This window comes from Prosopis cineraria, unplaced genomic scaffold (assembly GCF_029017545.1).
Source record: "Prosopis cineraria cultivar Desert tree isolate PC_DT_omini unplaced genomic scaffold, ASM2901754v1 PC3, whole genome shotgun sequence".
In the NCBI taxonomy this organism is placed as follows: domain Eukaryota; kingdom Viridiplantae; phylum Streptophyta; class Magnoliopsida; order Fabales; family Fabaceae; genus Prosopis; species Prosopis cineraria.
In genome coordinates this window covers 25,168,606-25,187,108 of record NW_026555334.1, presented here as the reverse complement: position 1 = coordinate 25,187,108, position 18,503 = coordinate 25,168,606, and the positions used below count along the sequence as shown (strand labels likewise).

The window sequence follows — 18,503 nt, the reverse complement described above, 5'->3', positions numbered from 1 at the left end:
TCGAACATTATACCCAAAAAAAAAAAAAAGTGTGTCCCCGGACACATTTCAAACAGTAATTTTACCCTATGGTATCTTTATCTTTATCTTGGAATTTGATTCCCGAAAGTTGATCATTATTTTTATTTGCAGTACAAGTTTGTCCGCATCGGCCAAAGATGGATGGCAATTTTGAGATTTGGATCTTCCCCTTCATTGACAAGAGATGGACACAAAAACTCTCTTTTTAGTCACATTCACTCCAGCGATGAAGTGCACTCCCACAAATCCAAATAATAATAATAATAATAATAAAGTATATACGTAAAAGGACAGAAAATGCCAGCTGTCAAATTTAAAAGAAGGAAGGCCAAAGGTGATGATGCTAATTACACCCACGTTGGGACAGAGCTCCCCCAACCCCACCACCACCACGGCCCCACCTATCTCATCCACTTGTCTCTTTTTTTTTTTTTTCTCATTTTCTTGTTACTCAAAGCTGAATCCATGGGTCAAGCCAATTAAAGTCACCAATCCCATCCTATTTCCCCACAAAAAAACAAAAGAAAAAAACGTATCTAAAATTTTTTGTATCTTGCGGGCCACGGTGCCAGTACCACCAACCCTCCCTTCTCTGTGTCTGGCTCCATCGAGAAAACGTGTCAAACAGCAAAACTTCTTTCCCACCTCAACTTGTGGTCCCACACCAAGGCGCCGCGCACCGCCGCCTCTCCTCCTCCCTTTCCATCCCCACTCGCCGGAACACCACCGAGCACTCCGGCAGCTCCCCCAGGTCAGCGAACAGAAGCTCGTCCTCCTCCCTCATCGGCAAGAACATTGACGCCACGTCCGCGTCATCCCCCGTCAGGATTGCACTTTCCAGGACCGCCGACGACGTCGTTGCCGTCCTCTGCATTTCGCCGAACCACCCCAACTCGTCCGGCGTGCTCATCAATGACCCGTCCCCGAGGTCCCCGAACTTCTCCTCGGACTCCTGTTCCTGCTCGGCCGGGGCCTCGATGGGTTCGGCTGGGGCGACGGCTTTGCTGGAGGCGGATTTGTTGTGGTGATGATTTCGAGAAGCCGGCCAAGGGTGATTGTGCTCGCAAGAGTAGGTCACGACGATCATGCTGGGGTCCACGCGGCTCCTTTCCACTTGTTTTCTTGCCGGGCATCCTTTGGAACTGCTGCATCGATAGTATCCTCTGCCCAATCACAAAGGCATGACAATTTGATTTACTTTTTCCTTGTCATCTTCTCATTAGCCGTTCATAAGCTTAAAGTTAAAACCTCCATGAAAACCTAATGAACCCTATTGCTTTCGGCCGCACTAGATTCTATCAGAATTAAGAAAATACAGCACACAATTCGTTATTCTGCACACTAAAAGTGAGACGGATTTGGAAGTCCCAAAGTTTCCATGTCAATCTTGCTTATCAAGTTCTGGAAAATTGGTCGGAGATGTGATTAAGGAGTGGAAAATGTACCTGGGGTAAGGCGAACCTTTGATGGGTTTTTGGCCGTACTTTCTCCAAGCCCAGGAATCGGACGGCGGAGTATTGCTCTCCCCTTTAAGCCGAGATCCTTCTACTTCCTTGATCGGAATTTGCACCACCCTCTTCTGTATGGCTCGCCTGCTAAAACCATATCCCATTAACTTTTAATGCCATATCTTCAAATATACATCTCTCTCAATTCGCTTACAACTAGGTATTCTCAACTCCCAAGAGCAACTGAAAAACATGGTGGCTTATATATCCTCTTAGAATAAACTTTCTCTGAAGTTTCAAGTTTTCAGAAAGTGGAATTCAATGGAGAATACAGAAGGATCAATTATCCGTCCAGTGTACAAGTGGCTGTAGAGTGTAACGAGACTAACCTTCTTTTCGGGGAAGACGTAGAAGGGACGAGGGTATTGATATTAAAGACCGCGGAAGGAGGTGACTCTGCAACATTTTCTTGAGCTATATCTGTATCATCTTGCTCACTGATATTTAGGCTGCGGCTGTTGAACCTACTGTCCATATCTTGGAACAATTCTTCAAACTGGATGAGTTAATTAATCTTGACTCTTCGATCCCACTACAAAGCACTATGATATGATACGATGAAGATGGTGATTGTGGCTAGCTAGAGCATGGAAAAGAGGTTAGCACAGTGAAGAAGAAGAGGAGGAGGAGGTAAGAGAAATAGGGAATGCCCTTTAAAACAGGGGCTTTCACGTTGGACAGCTTGGCTCGGTAAGCTCTCTGGCCTTTGTTTATTAGAGGACGTGCGTGCAAATACCTCATCCTGTGGAAGTCTCGCAAATTTATAGGCATTAAATATAGATATGAATGTGTCAGTGGAAAGCAACGTTGAGGTTGCTTAAGCTGTTAAAATATTTGGAAATTTCCATGAGGATAAGCCCGTTTGAATATTTTAATTGGTCTAACACTCTCTTTTGTCATATCTGGGGGGTGTTCTACCAATCAGAATTTACCCAACTTGGTCATCCATGTACATGTCTCTTTGCTTTTGAACTCATTCTTTTATCTGCCTATTAATGAAAATGGTGCGTCTAGAAGGCTTGAAACTTTCCCGGCCCATCATGTCATGAACGTAGTTGTCATCACTTTGTGGGGCTGGAGTTACCTTTTTGCCCTGAATTATTGATGCTGTGTACCATTAATTGGGTTTGACAATTCTGATTAAGAAATTCATCATTTCCTTGTTCATTTGTGTTGTGCCAGGGAAACCTCTAAGCAAAGCAACTGTAGAAACAAGGGGCACTAGAAAGACATATCTGCCCTTTGCTTTGTCTTGCATTACTTCTCTCTCGGCTGCTAAACCCTGAAGAAGATATGATATTAAAAAAAAATAGGTGGAATAAATTTTAAAAATAACATATCTATATATATATATATATATAAACCCAATGCACTGCATATTCTCTATTTAAATTAATGATGTGGATTTATTTCAGAAAAGTAGTCGGTGCATGGAGTCCAAGCTCAATTTTGCCTGCAAAGAAGAATTAAAAAAAGGAGAAGAAAAAAAGATGAGGAAGATAAGGTTCCACTCCTTCTTCAATGAAGAAGGTATTATTCATTTGAATTCATTCACATTCTCAATAATTTCATTTGGCACAAAAATTTATCTATTTAGTTAACAGTATTCTAACTTGATATTATCAGCTTGACCGTCGCCATTTCCCATCCAGAATTCTATAGCTAATTCCCGAAACTCACTTGCATATCGGGTTTCCTTCTTTCTGATACTCGCCGTCAGAATAATTACCTGCTTTAATGTAACAAATAATGTTTTACTTAGATGATTTCTATTTTTCTGCGTCTATATGGCTCCTATTTTTGTTCCTGACTATTGCTTATTTAACCAATTTTCTCAATATTATTTCATTGTTCATATTACCTCTTCATATATATATATATATATATATATTTGTTTATATTTGCTGGTTACACCTTTTTTGACCGGCCACTTCAATTCAATAACATTCAATTATATGGTAAATATATATGACCTAATTTAATAGCTATAACAATCACTCACACACACACACACAAACAAATTGTGAATGCTTGTCTACATGTTAAATTTTTATTTTTATTTTAGTTTTTTAAGAAATCAATTTTCAAGAGCACCCCATGCAATGTATATATGGTATTCTCTGGGTATTTATCACTGCTCAAATCAAACCTCAAACAATTTAACGTCAAAAGGCTATTAAAAATGATCAAGATAAAATTGAAGTAGCTTTACCGCATAAAATAAGAATATACTCAGAGTCTCAAACAAAGAGCATGCATGGAAGGGAAAAAACAATTTACTCAGAAATGTGAGGGATTCTAAACTTTTTTGGTATAATATTTCCTTTTAATATTTCAAAACAATGCAATTTGGCCCTATATATTGTTAACAAAATTTTTAATTTTAACAATTAATTGATTAAAAAATTACAAAAAATCAAGAATTGGTATTTTCTGTAATATTTTGGGTTATTGTCTGTAATTTGTGGATCCTTTTATGTAATTTTTATTTTTTTATAATTTTTTGGTCAATTAAAAGTTAAAATTAAATTTTATTAATGATAGAAGGTAATATTGTACTGTTTTGAAAAATTAAAAGAGATTGGTCTATTTCTAAGGACATCATTCAAAATGCTTGCAATCTCATTCATAGAAATTAGTCTATTTCTCTATTAATTTTGTTTCTAAGGACATCATTAGTCATACTCATTTTTTTGCTAGTGAAACTCATTTTATGGAGAATTCATTTTCTTTCTTTGATCATCCCCCACCTAATATTACTTTAGGAGGCGTATGATGATTGAGTCGACTCTCTTTAGTCTTGTATTTGCTTTGTTGTACTGTCCTATTTGCTGATTGTTTATGAAATTCAGTTTCCATTCAAAAAAAAAAAATAAAAGAGAACATTATACTAAAAATTAATTTAAGGTTTCAAACACTCCTAAACTGTTGAACCTATAATTTAAGGGTGAAATTGTTCTTTAACTCTTAAATGAATAATATGTTTATTTTTTTACCAACAATAATATGTTTATTTTAATATCATAATTGCAAATATTACATCATTAAACTAAATGAATAGTTAAATAAACAGATAAGATTGGTATGAAAAGAGGTATTAAGCGATAGTTATTTCTATATATATATATATTAATGTCTATTCCAGTTTTAGTCAAGTTTTGTTTTGAGAGATAATAGAAATGGAGACCCCTCTCTCCCCTCCATGCCCAATCAAGTGCCCCGCGTATGTTTCTTCATTTTTGGAGGCAGCGCCATTTATATTCGGTAGTTACATATAATTGCCCTAAAAAAGAATATTCTGACATAAGGTTCGCCCTATTACGTGCTTGACTAATTATATCATATAAGATTTAATTAAACAAAACCAAAAATAAAAAATAAGACTTACTGCGCGATGCAACGGTCACCACCTCAAGATGATTAATTTATAAATAATTATAATTGATATACATATTTAAATAATATTATGGTCTCATCTATTTCAGATCTAAATTCTGGAGATCCAAAATTTTATATTGTGTAAATTTGTCATGATGCTTGTCTTCGACTTGGAGATTCAAATCCCATTTGTTTTTTTTTTTTTTCTTTGACCGAGTCACTCGTTTCCATGTATTGGTGTTCCTCTTGAACGACATCGTATTCCCTCTCTAGTCAAATATCAAAGGGAGATGGGTTAATCTTGAGTGTGAAAGCCTGAATAAGAAAAATATTTTTGTGTAAATTTTCAAAGAAATCAAGTTTTCGAAGTTGCGGATTAATACTTAATTGGTTTAATCAGATCCAGAGTTAGGTCAAAATAATCATTGATTAAGAAACTAGTTTTCCCACCAGGGTTTCCAAAGGCGTGAAGCAACGTAACAGCTATATATTTATGTATTCTTTATTTTTTTTAGAACTCTTTAATTCATATAGGTTTAAATATAAATAACTCTTCCAGTGTAATTTTTTTTTGCCTCCGCTAGACTTAAACAAGTACACCGATAATTTTATTTAAAAAAAACATTAAGTCCCTTTATTATTTTGTGTTTGATTATATGCCGCCAGCAGATTTTATATTCTCAAATTGCAGAATCCCTTTGCTTACGGCATTTTTGGTGCTACTTATTCTCCCACTTTAATTATTGCTATTAAACTCTAACCTACTTTTTTTAATTTGTTCAGACCCAATTATGTAAGTTGGTAGCACAAGAAAAATAATAGCACTAGCTAATAGTATCATCCTCATTATTACTATTATTGTATAGTATTGTACTCTATTTATATTATCTAATTCATTCCAATCAATTATATATATATATATATATATATATGTATATGTATATGTATATGTATATGTATATGTATATGTATATGTAACCTCTCCAGACAATATTATAACATGGTACTTTTATTAATTAATACTATTATCTAATTCATTCCAATCAATTATATATATGTATATGTATATGTAACCTCTCCAGACAATATTATAACATGGTACTTTTATTAATTAATACTACTTTCATATCAAATTATAAGACAATTTTAAAGGTGATTTGGTGCTCCAAAATATAAGATAATTTGATAAAAATAAAGTTTTATTGATTAAATGTACATTTTTATTATTACCCTTCCCTCTCCCTTATTATTCTCTTTCTCTTTTGTAAGATTATATTTAATGAAAGATATTTTTAAAAATTTATACTCTCTAAGTAAAAATAATAATAAAGCATTTTTAATGAAATTATGTTCTTTAATAAGTTAGTCAATTATTTTTAAATTAATACTATCTTTTTATATTTACTTTCATAGGATGTATCATCTTTTTTTTTTTGGTTAAAAGGCAAATATGTCTTGAATTTTTTTTTAGGAGCGTCTGGCATCCTAAACTTTTTTTAAACATTTTTGCTTCAAAAGTTTTTAAAAATAGAGTATTTTTGTCTCACTGTTAAAAATTGCAAACATTTACTGTTTAATTGAGGTTTAACCAATGATATTTTTGTATTTTTTTTCTCTCATTCCTTTTGTGTTTAGTTTTCGATTTCATTCTCTAGTAAATTTTTTAACTTTTTTCTTCCAATAAATGAAAATGAAGATCGAAGAATGCAAAAATGAAGGAAGTCAAAATCATAAAAAACTCTAATCAAACTTTAGTTAAGCAATTTTTAATGATGAGGCAAAAATGCTCCATTTTTTAAACTTTTTAGAGCAAAAATGATTCAAGAAAAGTTTATGATGTCAGGTATTCTTAGAGAAAAAGTTGTAGGATATTTTTACCATTTAACCTCTTTTTTGTTGTTGTTAGAAGTAACAATTTTGTCAATAGAAATCACAATTAAATCAAAACAAGACTCAAAGGATCCCAGACAAAAGGGGAAAAGATCAAATGACCCAAAAAATTAGTGGCAGCTCCATGCAAATAAAGAGGCAAACTCTGATGAAATAGGCAATCCTTTGAGATCTAACACCCATTGAAACATTCATGGAAACGGGTAAATGAATACAAGGGGTGATAGTCTGAAGACTTGCTTAAATTTATGAGCCCACACAGCAGGATGTCTAGCATAAATTTAAATGGTTGAGTGATTTATTAAGTGTATCTTTTAAATAAAATATTCATTAATTACATACTGAAAAATTAAGATGTTTTATATTTTTGAACATTTGACTTTAAAAAAATGTGTTATATTTTTTAATGAAAGGAGTATTTTTGTTTTGAAAAAAGAAAGATAAGATTGTCAAGTATACTTAATAAACTTTATTAATATGTATAATTTTATCAAAATTTGTCTTATAAATTGACATGAAAGGAGTATTGTTTTTAACATCCACCAACAAAGGTTAGATGGTGGATCTAGTGAAATGGACATGTCTTGCATCACATAAAGAATCATTATTCAAATTTTTACTGGAATAGATGTTTACAATTACTCTCTTTGATTGATAATGTAGGACATCTTTTAAAAATTTTGCTTCGTAAAAAATACAAAGCATTGGATAACTTTTATAATTATTATCTAACTATAAATTTTAATTGATGCATATAAATTTTAATTGTCATTATCAAGGTACTTATATAGGATGTTGAAAACTATGAATTAGTTACTAATACCCTATATTTTAGTCTGAAAAGATTAGCACCTAATTCCATACCTTGAACAAGGAATAATAGTATTTGATATCATATTTTTACACACACACACACACACACACAAACACACAACTTAATAATAATAATAATAATAATCAAGGTTGTCAAATTTATGAATTTAAATAAACTTGTAATAGAAATATAAACTTGGATTATAAACTTGTAAGAGTTTATCTTTATTAATAAATATTCATTAAAAATATATAATTAAATAATTTAACTATAAAATATAATCATAATTTAATTTAAATATATTTTTATTGATTATCATACCAAATATAAAAATGTCAAAATAGGATAATTTAGGTCCTGGTTGTTTTCTTTTTTTTTAAATTGTTTCTTGTTTTTGAAAACATAAAAATTTAAAATTTTGTTTGGATAAATGTTTTTCATTTAGTTGTTTCGAAAACTATTTTCATGTTTTGTTTTTAAAAACAAAAAATTGAAACAATTTTAAGTTGTTTTCATTTTATTTTTCTTTTTTTTAAGATATAGTTCATTTGATTATTGAAAATTATAATTATCTTGTCCAATTCATATTATTAATCACCACCATTAGCTCCCTATAACCATCACTATTGGTCCATTTTTCAATTGAGACAACCAAATAAATTTTATTTTGTTGTGCTTCAATAACAATTTTGAAAATTGTATTACAACATAATTTTTAAAAATAAAAAACGAGAATAAAAACCAATAAGACTATTTTTGGTATTTTTTGGTTTTATTTGGTTATTAATATTATTTTTTTTCCTTTTACATTTTTTCCTTCTTTGAATTAGGTCTTGTTACTTCTATAAACCCTAATTTTACATAATATATGCTTAGCTCATTTAACTTCATAAAAAATTGACGAATTTAAAAAGCTTAATCAAATTTGCGTCGAGGCATAATGTATGAATTAGTTAATAAAATTTTATAATTTAAAAACATAAAAATGATAATAACAGTAAATGTAAGATTAATTTTACATAATATTTGATTCAAGTTTATAAATGAGTTGATATAATTTTATAAATTAAAAATATTAAATTTAAAAGTTTGACAACAATAATAATAACAGCAAATGTAAGATTAATTAAATTCTACAAGATCCTCGATCTCATATCTAGATTTGGTCGTAGTCTATCAACTCAAAGAGTTTGCAAAAGCGTGGCTGCCTCACTTTGAAGGAACAGAGGCTTCCCTGTTCACATCTGTATATTTAATTGTGGCCAAACCAAGCACGGCAGCTCTATTAAATGAAGGAAAATTAAATGTAATGGTACTGATTAATTATATTATGGGCCAAGCAATTACTATGATATATATAGTACCAAAATCAAGCACTCTTGAAACGAGAGTGTGATAAGAACATTTGCAGCTTTTGATGAAACAGTATTAAATATATAAAGTAGAAAAAGCAATGGAATCATATCACTTTTGTTTGCGTTACAAACCAAATTGTCTTGTGATCCTAATGTCCTTTGTCAATGCGGTCCAGCCAATGAAATTTAATTCACGTGTCTTCCAGGTCCATGAAACCTGTATTTCCCGTTACCTTACAAATTTCAACTCAATTTTATATTCCTCTCCTTGATCAAATTATACTCTTAATAAATTAATTAATTATTTTTAAATTTTCATTTAAAAATATAAAATATTTTTTAAAAAATTAAATGTTTAAAAATGTAAGATATTTTTAATCTTTTGAGATATAATTATTGTCTTTTTTTTAAAATATTCCTATTAATAATGATTTTATATTTATTATAGGGTATTTAATAGGGGTAAATATGAAAAGATAAGGTTAGTTAAAAAGTAATTAACTATTTTATTAGAGTAAAATTCAGTTAAAAATACTTTATATTTTTTAAAAAATAATAATTTTTTATATTTATTTTTATTTAATAAAATGTTTCACTAAAATATATGACCGTTGAATGGTTTTTTTTTTAAGTATATTTTTTTTAAAAAAATTACATGTTGAAAATCAAGTGAGATGACATGATTTTCATCTCATACATTGTATTAAGTGCAATATAATTTTCATGTTTCTCATTCTGACACAGGAAAGTGATGATATAATTCGTGAGATAGCATGATGTGATTCTCATACGTACGAAACTTAGGAAGATTAAATTCAGAAGTTATTTATTCCTAATGAACCTTAATAACAAAGACTTGTAGTTTTATTTATAAATATGTGCTGTTTCAGTGATAAATAATTAATAATGGTAAATATTGTTTAACTTATAATTTTTCGATATATTTTAATGATAAACAAGCATAATTTGACTGATAAATTTGCGTCATGTAAGTATTATTAAATCCGGGAACCTTAAAGATAAATACCTTTTGATTTGATATTGAGAATATTTTTTCTTAAAATCCAAACTAACGGTACCATTATTAGTTAATAATAGTACTGATTTTAAAATATTATGTATATTAATTTTTAAAAACAAATAAATATATTAATCTCTTTACTTATCAAACATTTAAAAATAATTTTAATATTATTATCTACAATGACCCAGAATGTAGAGAGATAATAATTTTAAATGTGATTTAATTAACTTATTCTTTACACGTTTTATCTGTTGTATTAAAAGAAAAAAATGTTTCACAGCATGTTGTGATAAGACTTCAACATTAAAATGGAAGATCCCACAAATGATTCCCATGATTGAGCATTTTGATAATTTCATTGCGGCTTTCTGATCTTTTTTTTTTTCCCGCAAAACAAAGTCTGCACATTTCTAGAAACCATTGTCTCTATAATTTATAATAAAACTCGTACAAGAGTGCGCTTTTTTTTTTTTGGTACATGTCTATCCGTTATCAATCAGTAGATCAGGTTTTCGCTTGTTGAAAAATAATATTTTAAATTATTTTCATTAAAATGATGTTTTAAATTGTAAATATATATGTTGATGTGGTTGAAAATTGTTTCGAAAGGGGACAAATTCAGGTGTAACAAAATTTGAAAACGTCATAATGTTGAAGAAAAAAAAAGTTAAAATAGCTTTGAGTGTTCTTGTCACGATTCACAAACATGACCAATGTGCATGCGCCAACCACCAAATGAGCACATGCATCATGCAGCTTTGCTCCTATCATGACTTATGAGTACTCTCTTCAATACAGGCGCACATGCAATGCATGCATGCATGCATGCATGTGAATGCGTCTGCAGGAATAATCAAATGGTGTACACTTTGAGTAGAGTTGAAAAACAGACTAGCCTAATTCATATGAGCCTAACTCTTAATGACTTAACCTCTTAAATTCAATTTTCTTAAAATATTTTTTTTTTAAAGCTTGCCTTTTATATAAAGAGTTTAGGACTAAGCCCATAAGCCATTATTATCATTATTATTATTAAATTTTAGAAATTAAATTTTTAATTATTATATTTCATATATTTTTTAAAAATATAAATTATTAAATGGCCTGTCAGAGTTAAAAGAGCCACCTGAATTCAAACTCGAACTCATTTTTTAAAGGTCTATCAGAGTTAAGCTTTAATTTTTTAAAAAAAATATTATTTTTTAAATTTAATTTTTTATAAAAATAAATTTAAATAAATGACTTTTTAATTTTAATCTTATTTTTAACTCTAGCTTTGAGCCCTGGATTAAATGGGAATAAAGGGTCAGTGAGATGCCAAGATGGTAGCAATAATTGTTTGATTTGTTTTTTCCTGTAGGGGTCCCACATTATGATTGCTTGCCCCCGCAATTCTCCCTCGATTCACCAACCCTATCCAAGGCAACATATTTTTTCTGACAAATTACCTGTCTAGTTAAAATATTTCAAATCACCTCAATAAAATTTTATATGACATTATTTTAATTAATTTTATTATTTTTTAATAAAAAATATATAATTAATTTATTGTTTTTTTATTATTGATATAAAAATTAATTTATATTTAATATTATTTAAATATTATATTTTTATTAAATAAAATATAAATAATTTCTTTGTTCTTACCATGTGAAACATCACCATTAGAATCGTCTTCACTGTAAAATCTTTAGTTTTAAGAGAATAATTAACACTTTAGCTTTTATCTTAAAATATAAAGTTGTCAATATGTAATACTTCATCCATCTCAAATTATAAAATATTTTTAAATAAAATCTTATATATCAATAACTCTCATTAAATATATTTAACAATCTTATTTTTTCAAAATAAAAATATAAACTTTTAAAAATACTCATCATTTAATATATTAAAAAGAGAAGGCACATAAGTTAATTATAGAGAAAAAAATAATATTAAAATTAATACATTTAATGAAACTTTAAATCTACTCAAAGTATTTTATATTTTGGAATAGAAAAACTCTTTTAAAAGTATTTAATAATTTAAGATAAGAGAAGTATATCATAATTGTTAATGTGTTCAAAGGATCAAACTGTCAACAATTACTTGATAATAAGGGACTCAAATGTCATTAATTAGTGGCTCAATTTTCCAACAGGCATAATTTTTTTTTGTTACCCAATGTATCCTCATAACTGATCGCAATGAAATTAATCCCTCAAAATTTAAACTCTGTTTAAAGGATCATTCTCTCTTAAGTAATTTTTTTTAAACACGCAAACTGAATTTTGAAATGATGATTAAAGGTATAGACTACTATTATATGTGTCTCATCCACTTGGTCCAACATGCATAATTAAAGAGCAGGCTCAGATTTGCAGGATGATTCTATTCACATTGGTCTGGAGAAATTTTTTTTTTTTAAAAAAGATTCTCCTCTTTCTTAAAGTTTTTTTTGGTACGGATGGCCCATGCACAGTTGATACTGTCGTTGTTGTAAACTAATTGGGCCTCATTCTTTTTTAACATATTTTTCTATAGGTCTAAAGAGTCCACTGCCCTTTCAGCTCTTTAGGGGATGTTTGGTTTGGCCACCACTCACCCCAGTGGGAAAGCATCCAACCGCCAAATAATATAATATAATATACAAAATTTATTATATTTTCGTCCTTATTTGTTTGTTAGTGGTCATTACTTTGTATTCTTTATTCAAAGATATAAGCATTTTTTTTTATAAAAAATATTCTTTCAATTACATTTTTACATGCCAAACCACCTCTGTAACTGTGTAAGATGATTTTAATTTTTTTTTGGATACAAAATGATTTTAATTTTCATTCACTGTTGCATTTAGGTTTCTGTTCCATCACATTGCCTATGTTTAAATTCACTTTCTTTTTTTTTAAACAAATTAAAATAAAATGCCTGGTTATTTACTATACTTTGGAATGGATGCTTCAGTTTTATTAGTAGATTAGCAGAATTATTCAGGCAAAATAAGGTTAATACAGATATATTATTCTATAGTCTGTGTTATAGGACTAGGAGTTACTATTTCCTATACTTTTTTTTTTTTACACAAATTATTAGGGATAAAAAGGAGATTTAATATTCCATCAATTGATGGTTGAAGACCTTTTAAACTTCTTTTCAAAACAACGCTTTCAATGAAGGGCCTTCAAGAACGGAAGGCTGTAAGACCCAAATAATAATTAATAGGCATAAGAAAGATATTTTCATTTTCTTGAAGATTTAATATTTCAGCAAGCAAAAATTACACACGCTATTGATATACAACCTCAACCGACTTTCCAGCTTCCACTGTCAACTGGATTCAAACAGAAAAAGAGAGAACTGTCAGGTTTTATGTAGAAAAATTAATTAATAAAATTTATTAATAATTAAATTAAATTATATTGACATTAGCTCAGTTATTAATAAACTTTATAATAATTAATTTTCTTGATGCCTATAGACAAAATAGGATAAAAAAAAGAAAAAGGAAGTATTAAATTTAAAGGTGAGATTTTTTGCCTCCATGTTTTTACCGATTTCACGAAGCGGAAAGGCATTGAGAATCCCTCATCTAACAAGTTGGACGGGCAGAGAGATCACTTAATTCATTTTGTGATATGGAAGAGGAAATGGAAATTGGTATTAACTGGTCTTAGATGTTTCAACATATAGAAGAAGTACAGTAAGCTGTAATTGTAGATTCTGACTACAATGATCTTGAACATTCCACGAGCTAATTCTCGCCGCTCTGCTTTCCGATTGCTCTAAGAAGCGCTTCAACAACATTTCTGGTGTCCAGAGCTTGGTCTTCTGCTACTACAAGGGCTTCCATAGAAAAACCATCATCGCATGAAACCCTGGCTTGCTCCACATTGAGACCCTTCTCCTCAAACGCCTCTAAGATTGCGACCAGCTTGTCTCCTCCTTTCTCGCAAGTTACCTTCGCTGCAAAGGTTCCTTCTGCTACCTTCTCTACTTTGACATTCTGCTCATTTTCATGAAAACACAGTTTAACATATTGAAAATTTAAAGACGCTCATTTCTATGCGCGCCATGTGTTTGATATTTGTCTCTGAGGGGGGAAAAAGGGGGTAGGGAGATGAGTCAGATGACTAGTGAGTAAACCTTGTGCTCTTGAACATGGCTCAGTAAGTTTTGATATTCTCTTCTTGCTGCTATGAGGTTGGCATACTCTCTTTTGATCGTTTCCAGCATGACCTTTAGCCTGTATATTTGCAGAACAGTGCTTTTGGTAAAGAAGCTTCTCTTGGCCTTCAAAACATAACAGCGATAAAAACTTAAGCACATACATCAAAAGACTTAAACCCTGATAAAATGTGAACGAAATTTGAAAGAGATTGTGTTTGGATAAGTTTCATGGCTTTACAGATTTGGAGTTGATATGAGTTCGCAGAATGTGAAGTTTTCTGCGTAGTGACATCCTTTTCTGTTCCCTGCAACCCATCTTCTCTGTTTCAAGTTTCAACTCTGCTTTTCTGCCCGTCTCTTTTGTGAATATTGTATGAATGGGAGCACAAAACTCTGGCTGGGCTATTTATAGTCGGTGAATTGAGTCTTGGGCGATTCATAGTAATTCAGACACGGATTGCCATAAAAACACGCCCATTATCTTTTTATTTTTTATTTTTATTTTTTGGGGTAATATATCCACTATCTCTCGTCTTATATGAAATTGCAAGTGGGAAATTCAGATATTTTTTCTTGCGTGTTTCGTGATGTCATCTTTTCAGATGATCAAGGTATACTCAAAATAACTCTTTTTTTTTTTCCCAATGTTTCGAATCTCATCCCAATTAATTCATTTACTTGGTCATATTTAAGGCATGTAATTCACATCAAAACTTAAAAAATGACCAAAATTTTTTTCTTCACAAGCATGTCCTGTAGAATAGTTTTAGTTGTCATTCATGTGCCACTTGAAAGTTGAAACATAGTGCATCATCATCAATACAGAAGGCATTAGTACCACCCCGTGATCTAATAAGGATAAAACAAAGGGGAAAAAAAAAAGCTTCCACCATTTAAGTTCAATTTGAATCACAAGCTACAGAAACTGCTTTCAGGTTTAGTGTCTCAAGTCAACATGAAGGGTTGTAATTGTTTGGTTTCAAATCACATCCTTTTTTAGATTGTAGTAATTCAAATAAGAGGAGTTATGAAGCAGAGTGTGCTTCTGAATAAGGTAAAAGTTGATTTTGTTATGAGAAGCCAAAAAGGGTTTGGCGGGTGGGGGAATCACAGGAGATAAACAGGGAGAGGCATGGCATAATTGAAAGAGAAGGAAAAAGATGGATGATATCGTTGTCATATTCATCATGAGACTGCTAAAAGCTTTAAACCTGTGCATGGGAAAGGATGTGGGAAGTGAACCAGTGGGCAATAGGAAAGGATGGTCTCAATCAGAAAATTATATCAGTGACTGCCAATGAGACATATACGTACATGCACATCAGTCTTCCCTCTTCACGGGACTCTGTTTCACTTTCGTTTCGTTTTGCTTTGTCTCCTCTTCCTTGCCCCAAAACCTTCACTAGCTAGTGGCCATAGCTATATCACATGCTCTGACACCGCCACTGTTTTATGCTCTATCCTTCCTTTTCAACTTCTGGACTATCTGATTCTCCTGGCTCCACCCTACTTCCATCAATTCCTAAAGTAATATTAATTATTGGAACCCACTTGATCATGTTCAATACATTTTTAAATTCTGTCTTGTTTAAAGTACCTTTTTCCTACTCATGAGCTCAATAATTACACATTATTACTGTAATTTCATGCTTTCAAATTCAGACTTCATTGGGAAAAAAAAAAAGTCAAGTTACTTCACAAAATACCCTATAATTTTTAGAGGACTTCAGAAATTTATCGAAACTAGAGCAGTGATATTGGAATATTCATGGACCCCTATTTTTTTTATTTTTCATTATTTTATATAATAATATGAATATTACGTCCATAAAATCACACTTCTACTGTGTTCACTTTGATACAAAATATAAGCCGTTTTTTTAAAAAAATTTCATACCAATAAAATCATTGTTCCTATAAAAATATATATTAATTTTTTTTTACCTCTAGTTTTAATTATCAATACACTCTATAATAAACAAGAGATATATTTATATAAAGATTTATATTAGTAAATATAAGGGGTAAAATGGAGATGTTTTTTTTTACATGTATTAAGTTGTCTATATTTTGAATTAAGATTAGCTGAGGAAAAATATTTATATTTTGGTTACATGAGGCCTTAGAATTCCTGAAGCATCAGACCTCAAGTGGCATAATATAGAGATGAGCTTTATGTGTATTGTTTAATTCTTAAGAGCGGTGATGTTAGAATAGTTGTTGGGAATGATTTGGATTAGTTAAGGAGGCTCTCTTAATGATTAATAAGGACTAGCACTGATGACTTTGTTTAAGACTTGTGTCTGAATAGGATATGTAACTTGAAAAATCTCTCTCTATGTGCATTGCATAAAATCTGACAAGTAGAGTGATTTATTCATGACTCATAAATAATATAATTTATGAGATGTTTTTTACATTATATATTATAAAAATTATAATAAATGATACTATTCATGAGCCATGGCCCATAAATAATAGGATTATTTTTCATGCCTTGTGCATCACACACACATGACTCACATTAATTAGTTAGGAGTTTTTTGCACATATAACCCATTTAATATGACCAAATAAAGATAATAGTCCAACATTTCAAATATTTTGCAATGTAGCTAGATTAATATTTAAATTAAATTAAAATAATAAAAATACCCCTTCTCCTTAGATATGAATTCTCATTCTCATTCTTAAATTTGAAATATATTATACTTATTAAGCGGGTGGTAAAATATGTAAAAGTGTTCAAACATTGAAGCGGTACATGATTTTAAATGAGCTACAATTATAATAATTTAATTATGAGAGTTTCACTATTTTGTTACACAATTTTTAATTTGTTTTGGAATAAAAAGGAAAATCGCACCTCAATTTATTGTAAATGGGCCACGTTCCAAAATTGTCAAAAACTTCTTTTATAATTTTTTATTAATAAATTTTTCACTGCATTGGCCAATTTACTCAGCTTGTTAATAGTTATTGGTGAATGGAAGCCAACGTACTTAGAATAAAAGTGGGGTTCATTCGATTGAGCAAGAAAGTGACAAGCATATAGCCCATTGCCTGCAAAAAGGCAATGGAAAATATTTGTCTTTTTTCAATTATCTCATTCTAAAGGGCAGACATCAACAAAAGAATGCATAGAGAAATTTTGGAATTGAGCAGTTGCATGTCTCCTTAAATTGCTCTTATGAGCCTTGTTTTGTTGTACGCCCTAACCTCTCTTTCTAAGGGCCTAGCTATGCATCACAGCATCCCCTTTCTCATGTATCAACGTTAAAGAGCTCGCTTTCCTATTGGCTTTTGTTGTCCGTATGCGCTTGACACATCCCTCTCTTAATTGGAAAAAGGAACCATTATATTGGCTTTGCATCTTTTCACTTGCTACTTGCCAAAAGCTCATTGCTTTTCATCTGCTTCTCCTCCACCGATCAAGATTCACATGACCAGAACTAGTCACCCAAATTTTTCTTCAAATCAAAATATCTCCATGGCTCACATGGGTGTGACCTTGAAGTGGGATTGTAGGCATAAAAGAGAGAGAACGAATATCAGGTTAGAGAGGGTACTGTTGAAAACGTAAAACATTCAGGAATAGCTTTTTGTCAGTTAGGTTCCGGAATGAAATGAAATTGATTAAAGATATAAAGGTAAAAATAAAATAATTATAAAGGATATGTGTGCACATTCAAAAAAAGATGAAAGTAATTTAATTCATGAAATAAAAATCATGATTTGTGATATTTTTGAAAGGTGTGATGATTTTATATTTGTAATATATATTAATAAATTTTATCATATTTACTATAAGGAAAGGATGATTTAATTTATTTTTTTTGTTATTTTTTCAATGCATTCATTTTATTTATTTTTATTAACCAAACGACCTGAATTTCTTTTCCTCAGTTTGGGTATGATACAAAACTGTGCTCACAATTTAGTTAATTGATTGCAAATTATAAGACTTTAACAATGTGTTGGGGGTCATTAACACCTTGTAGGCCCATGAGTTGTCAGGTAAGAGCCATAGAGGCACTATCAGTCATGTATCTGAAGGGAAATCGGCAAGACTGGCATCCACTAGATCTGGAAGGGACATTTTTTTTTTTCTTATTAAGCATTGATTAATTATACTTCAAAATCAGACTCAGAAAAGAAATGAGATTGTCATAAGGATTTAGAGCGATTCTATCACAATAGGATTTTGATTAACGACTCCTTCTCCATGAATAGTGTGATCTAATCATGCCTATATAAGAAATTATATTAATCCTTGTTCTGTTGCATGGAAAGTTGGCAGATTGAAGCCAAATGACAAGCTGCTACTTGAGGAAATTTAGTTTTACAACTTTCAAGACAAGCCT

General features: G+C 30.7%; 2 protein-coding genes and 1 long non-coding RNA gene across 4 annotated transcripts; 1 reads left to right on the top strand and 2 right to left on the bottom strand.

The window, feature by feature from the left end:
• Window positions 1–273: 273 nt before the first annotated feature.
• LOC129304734 (probable WRKY transcription factor 65) lies at window positions 274–2,162 on the bottom strand. 2 transcript variants are annotated; one of them, XM_054944499.1, is made up of 3 exons: window positions 1,859–2,162; window positions 1,467–1,613; window positions 274–1,184 (listed from the first exon to the last, which is right to left on the bottom strand). In XM_054944499.1, exons 1-3 carry the CDS (start codon window positions 2,002–2,004, stop codon window positions 668–670), a joined length of 810 nt encoding a protein of 269 aa, XP_054800474.1. In that variant the 5' UTR covers window positions 2,005–2,162; the 3' UTR covers window positions 274–667. The 2 variants fall into 2 exon arrangements, with proteins under 2 accessions (XP_054800474.1, XP_054800473.1); XM_054944498.1 differs by having other exon boundaries at window positions 1,467–1,616; window positions 1,859–2,161.
• Window positions 2,088–3,326, top strand: LOC129304735 (uncharacterized). Its single transcript, XR_008591759.1, has 3 exons — window positions 2,088–2,219; window positions 2,712–2,842; window positions 2,945–3,326. It is a non-coding gene; the product is annotated as an uncharacterized LOC129304735 (long non-coding RNA).
• A 10,282-nt stretch (window positions 3,327–13,608) lies between these two features.
• On the bottom strand, window positions 13,609–14,543 carry LOC129305294 (uncharacterized). Its single transcript, XM_054945321.1, has 3 exons — window positions 14,378–14,543; window positions 14,116–14,262; window positions 13,609–13,975 (listed from the first exon to the last, which is right to left on the bottom strand). Exons 1-3 carry the CDS (start codon window positions 14,453–14,455, stop codon window positions 13,724–13,726), a joined length of 477 nt encoding a protein of 158 aa, XP_054801296.1. The 5' UTR covers window positions 14,456–14,543; the 3' UTR covers window positions 13,609–13,723.
• Between the last annotated feature and the right edge of the window lie 3,960 nt (window positions 14,544–18,503).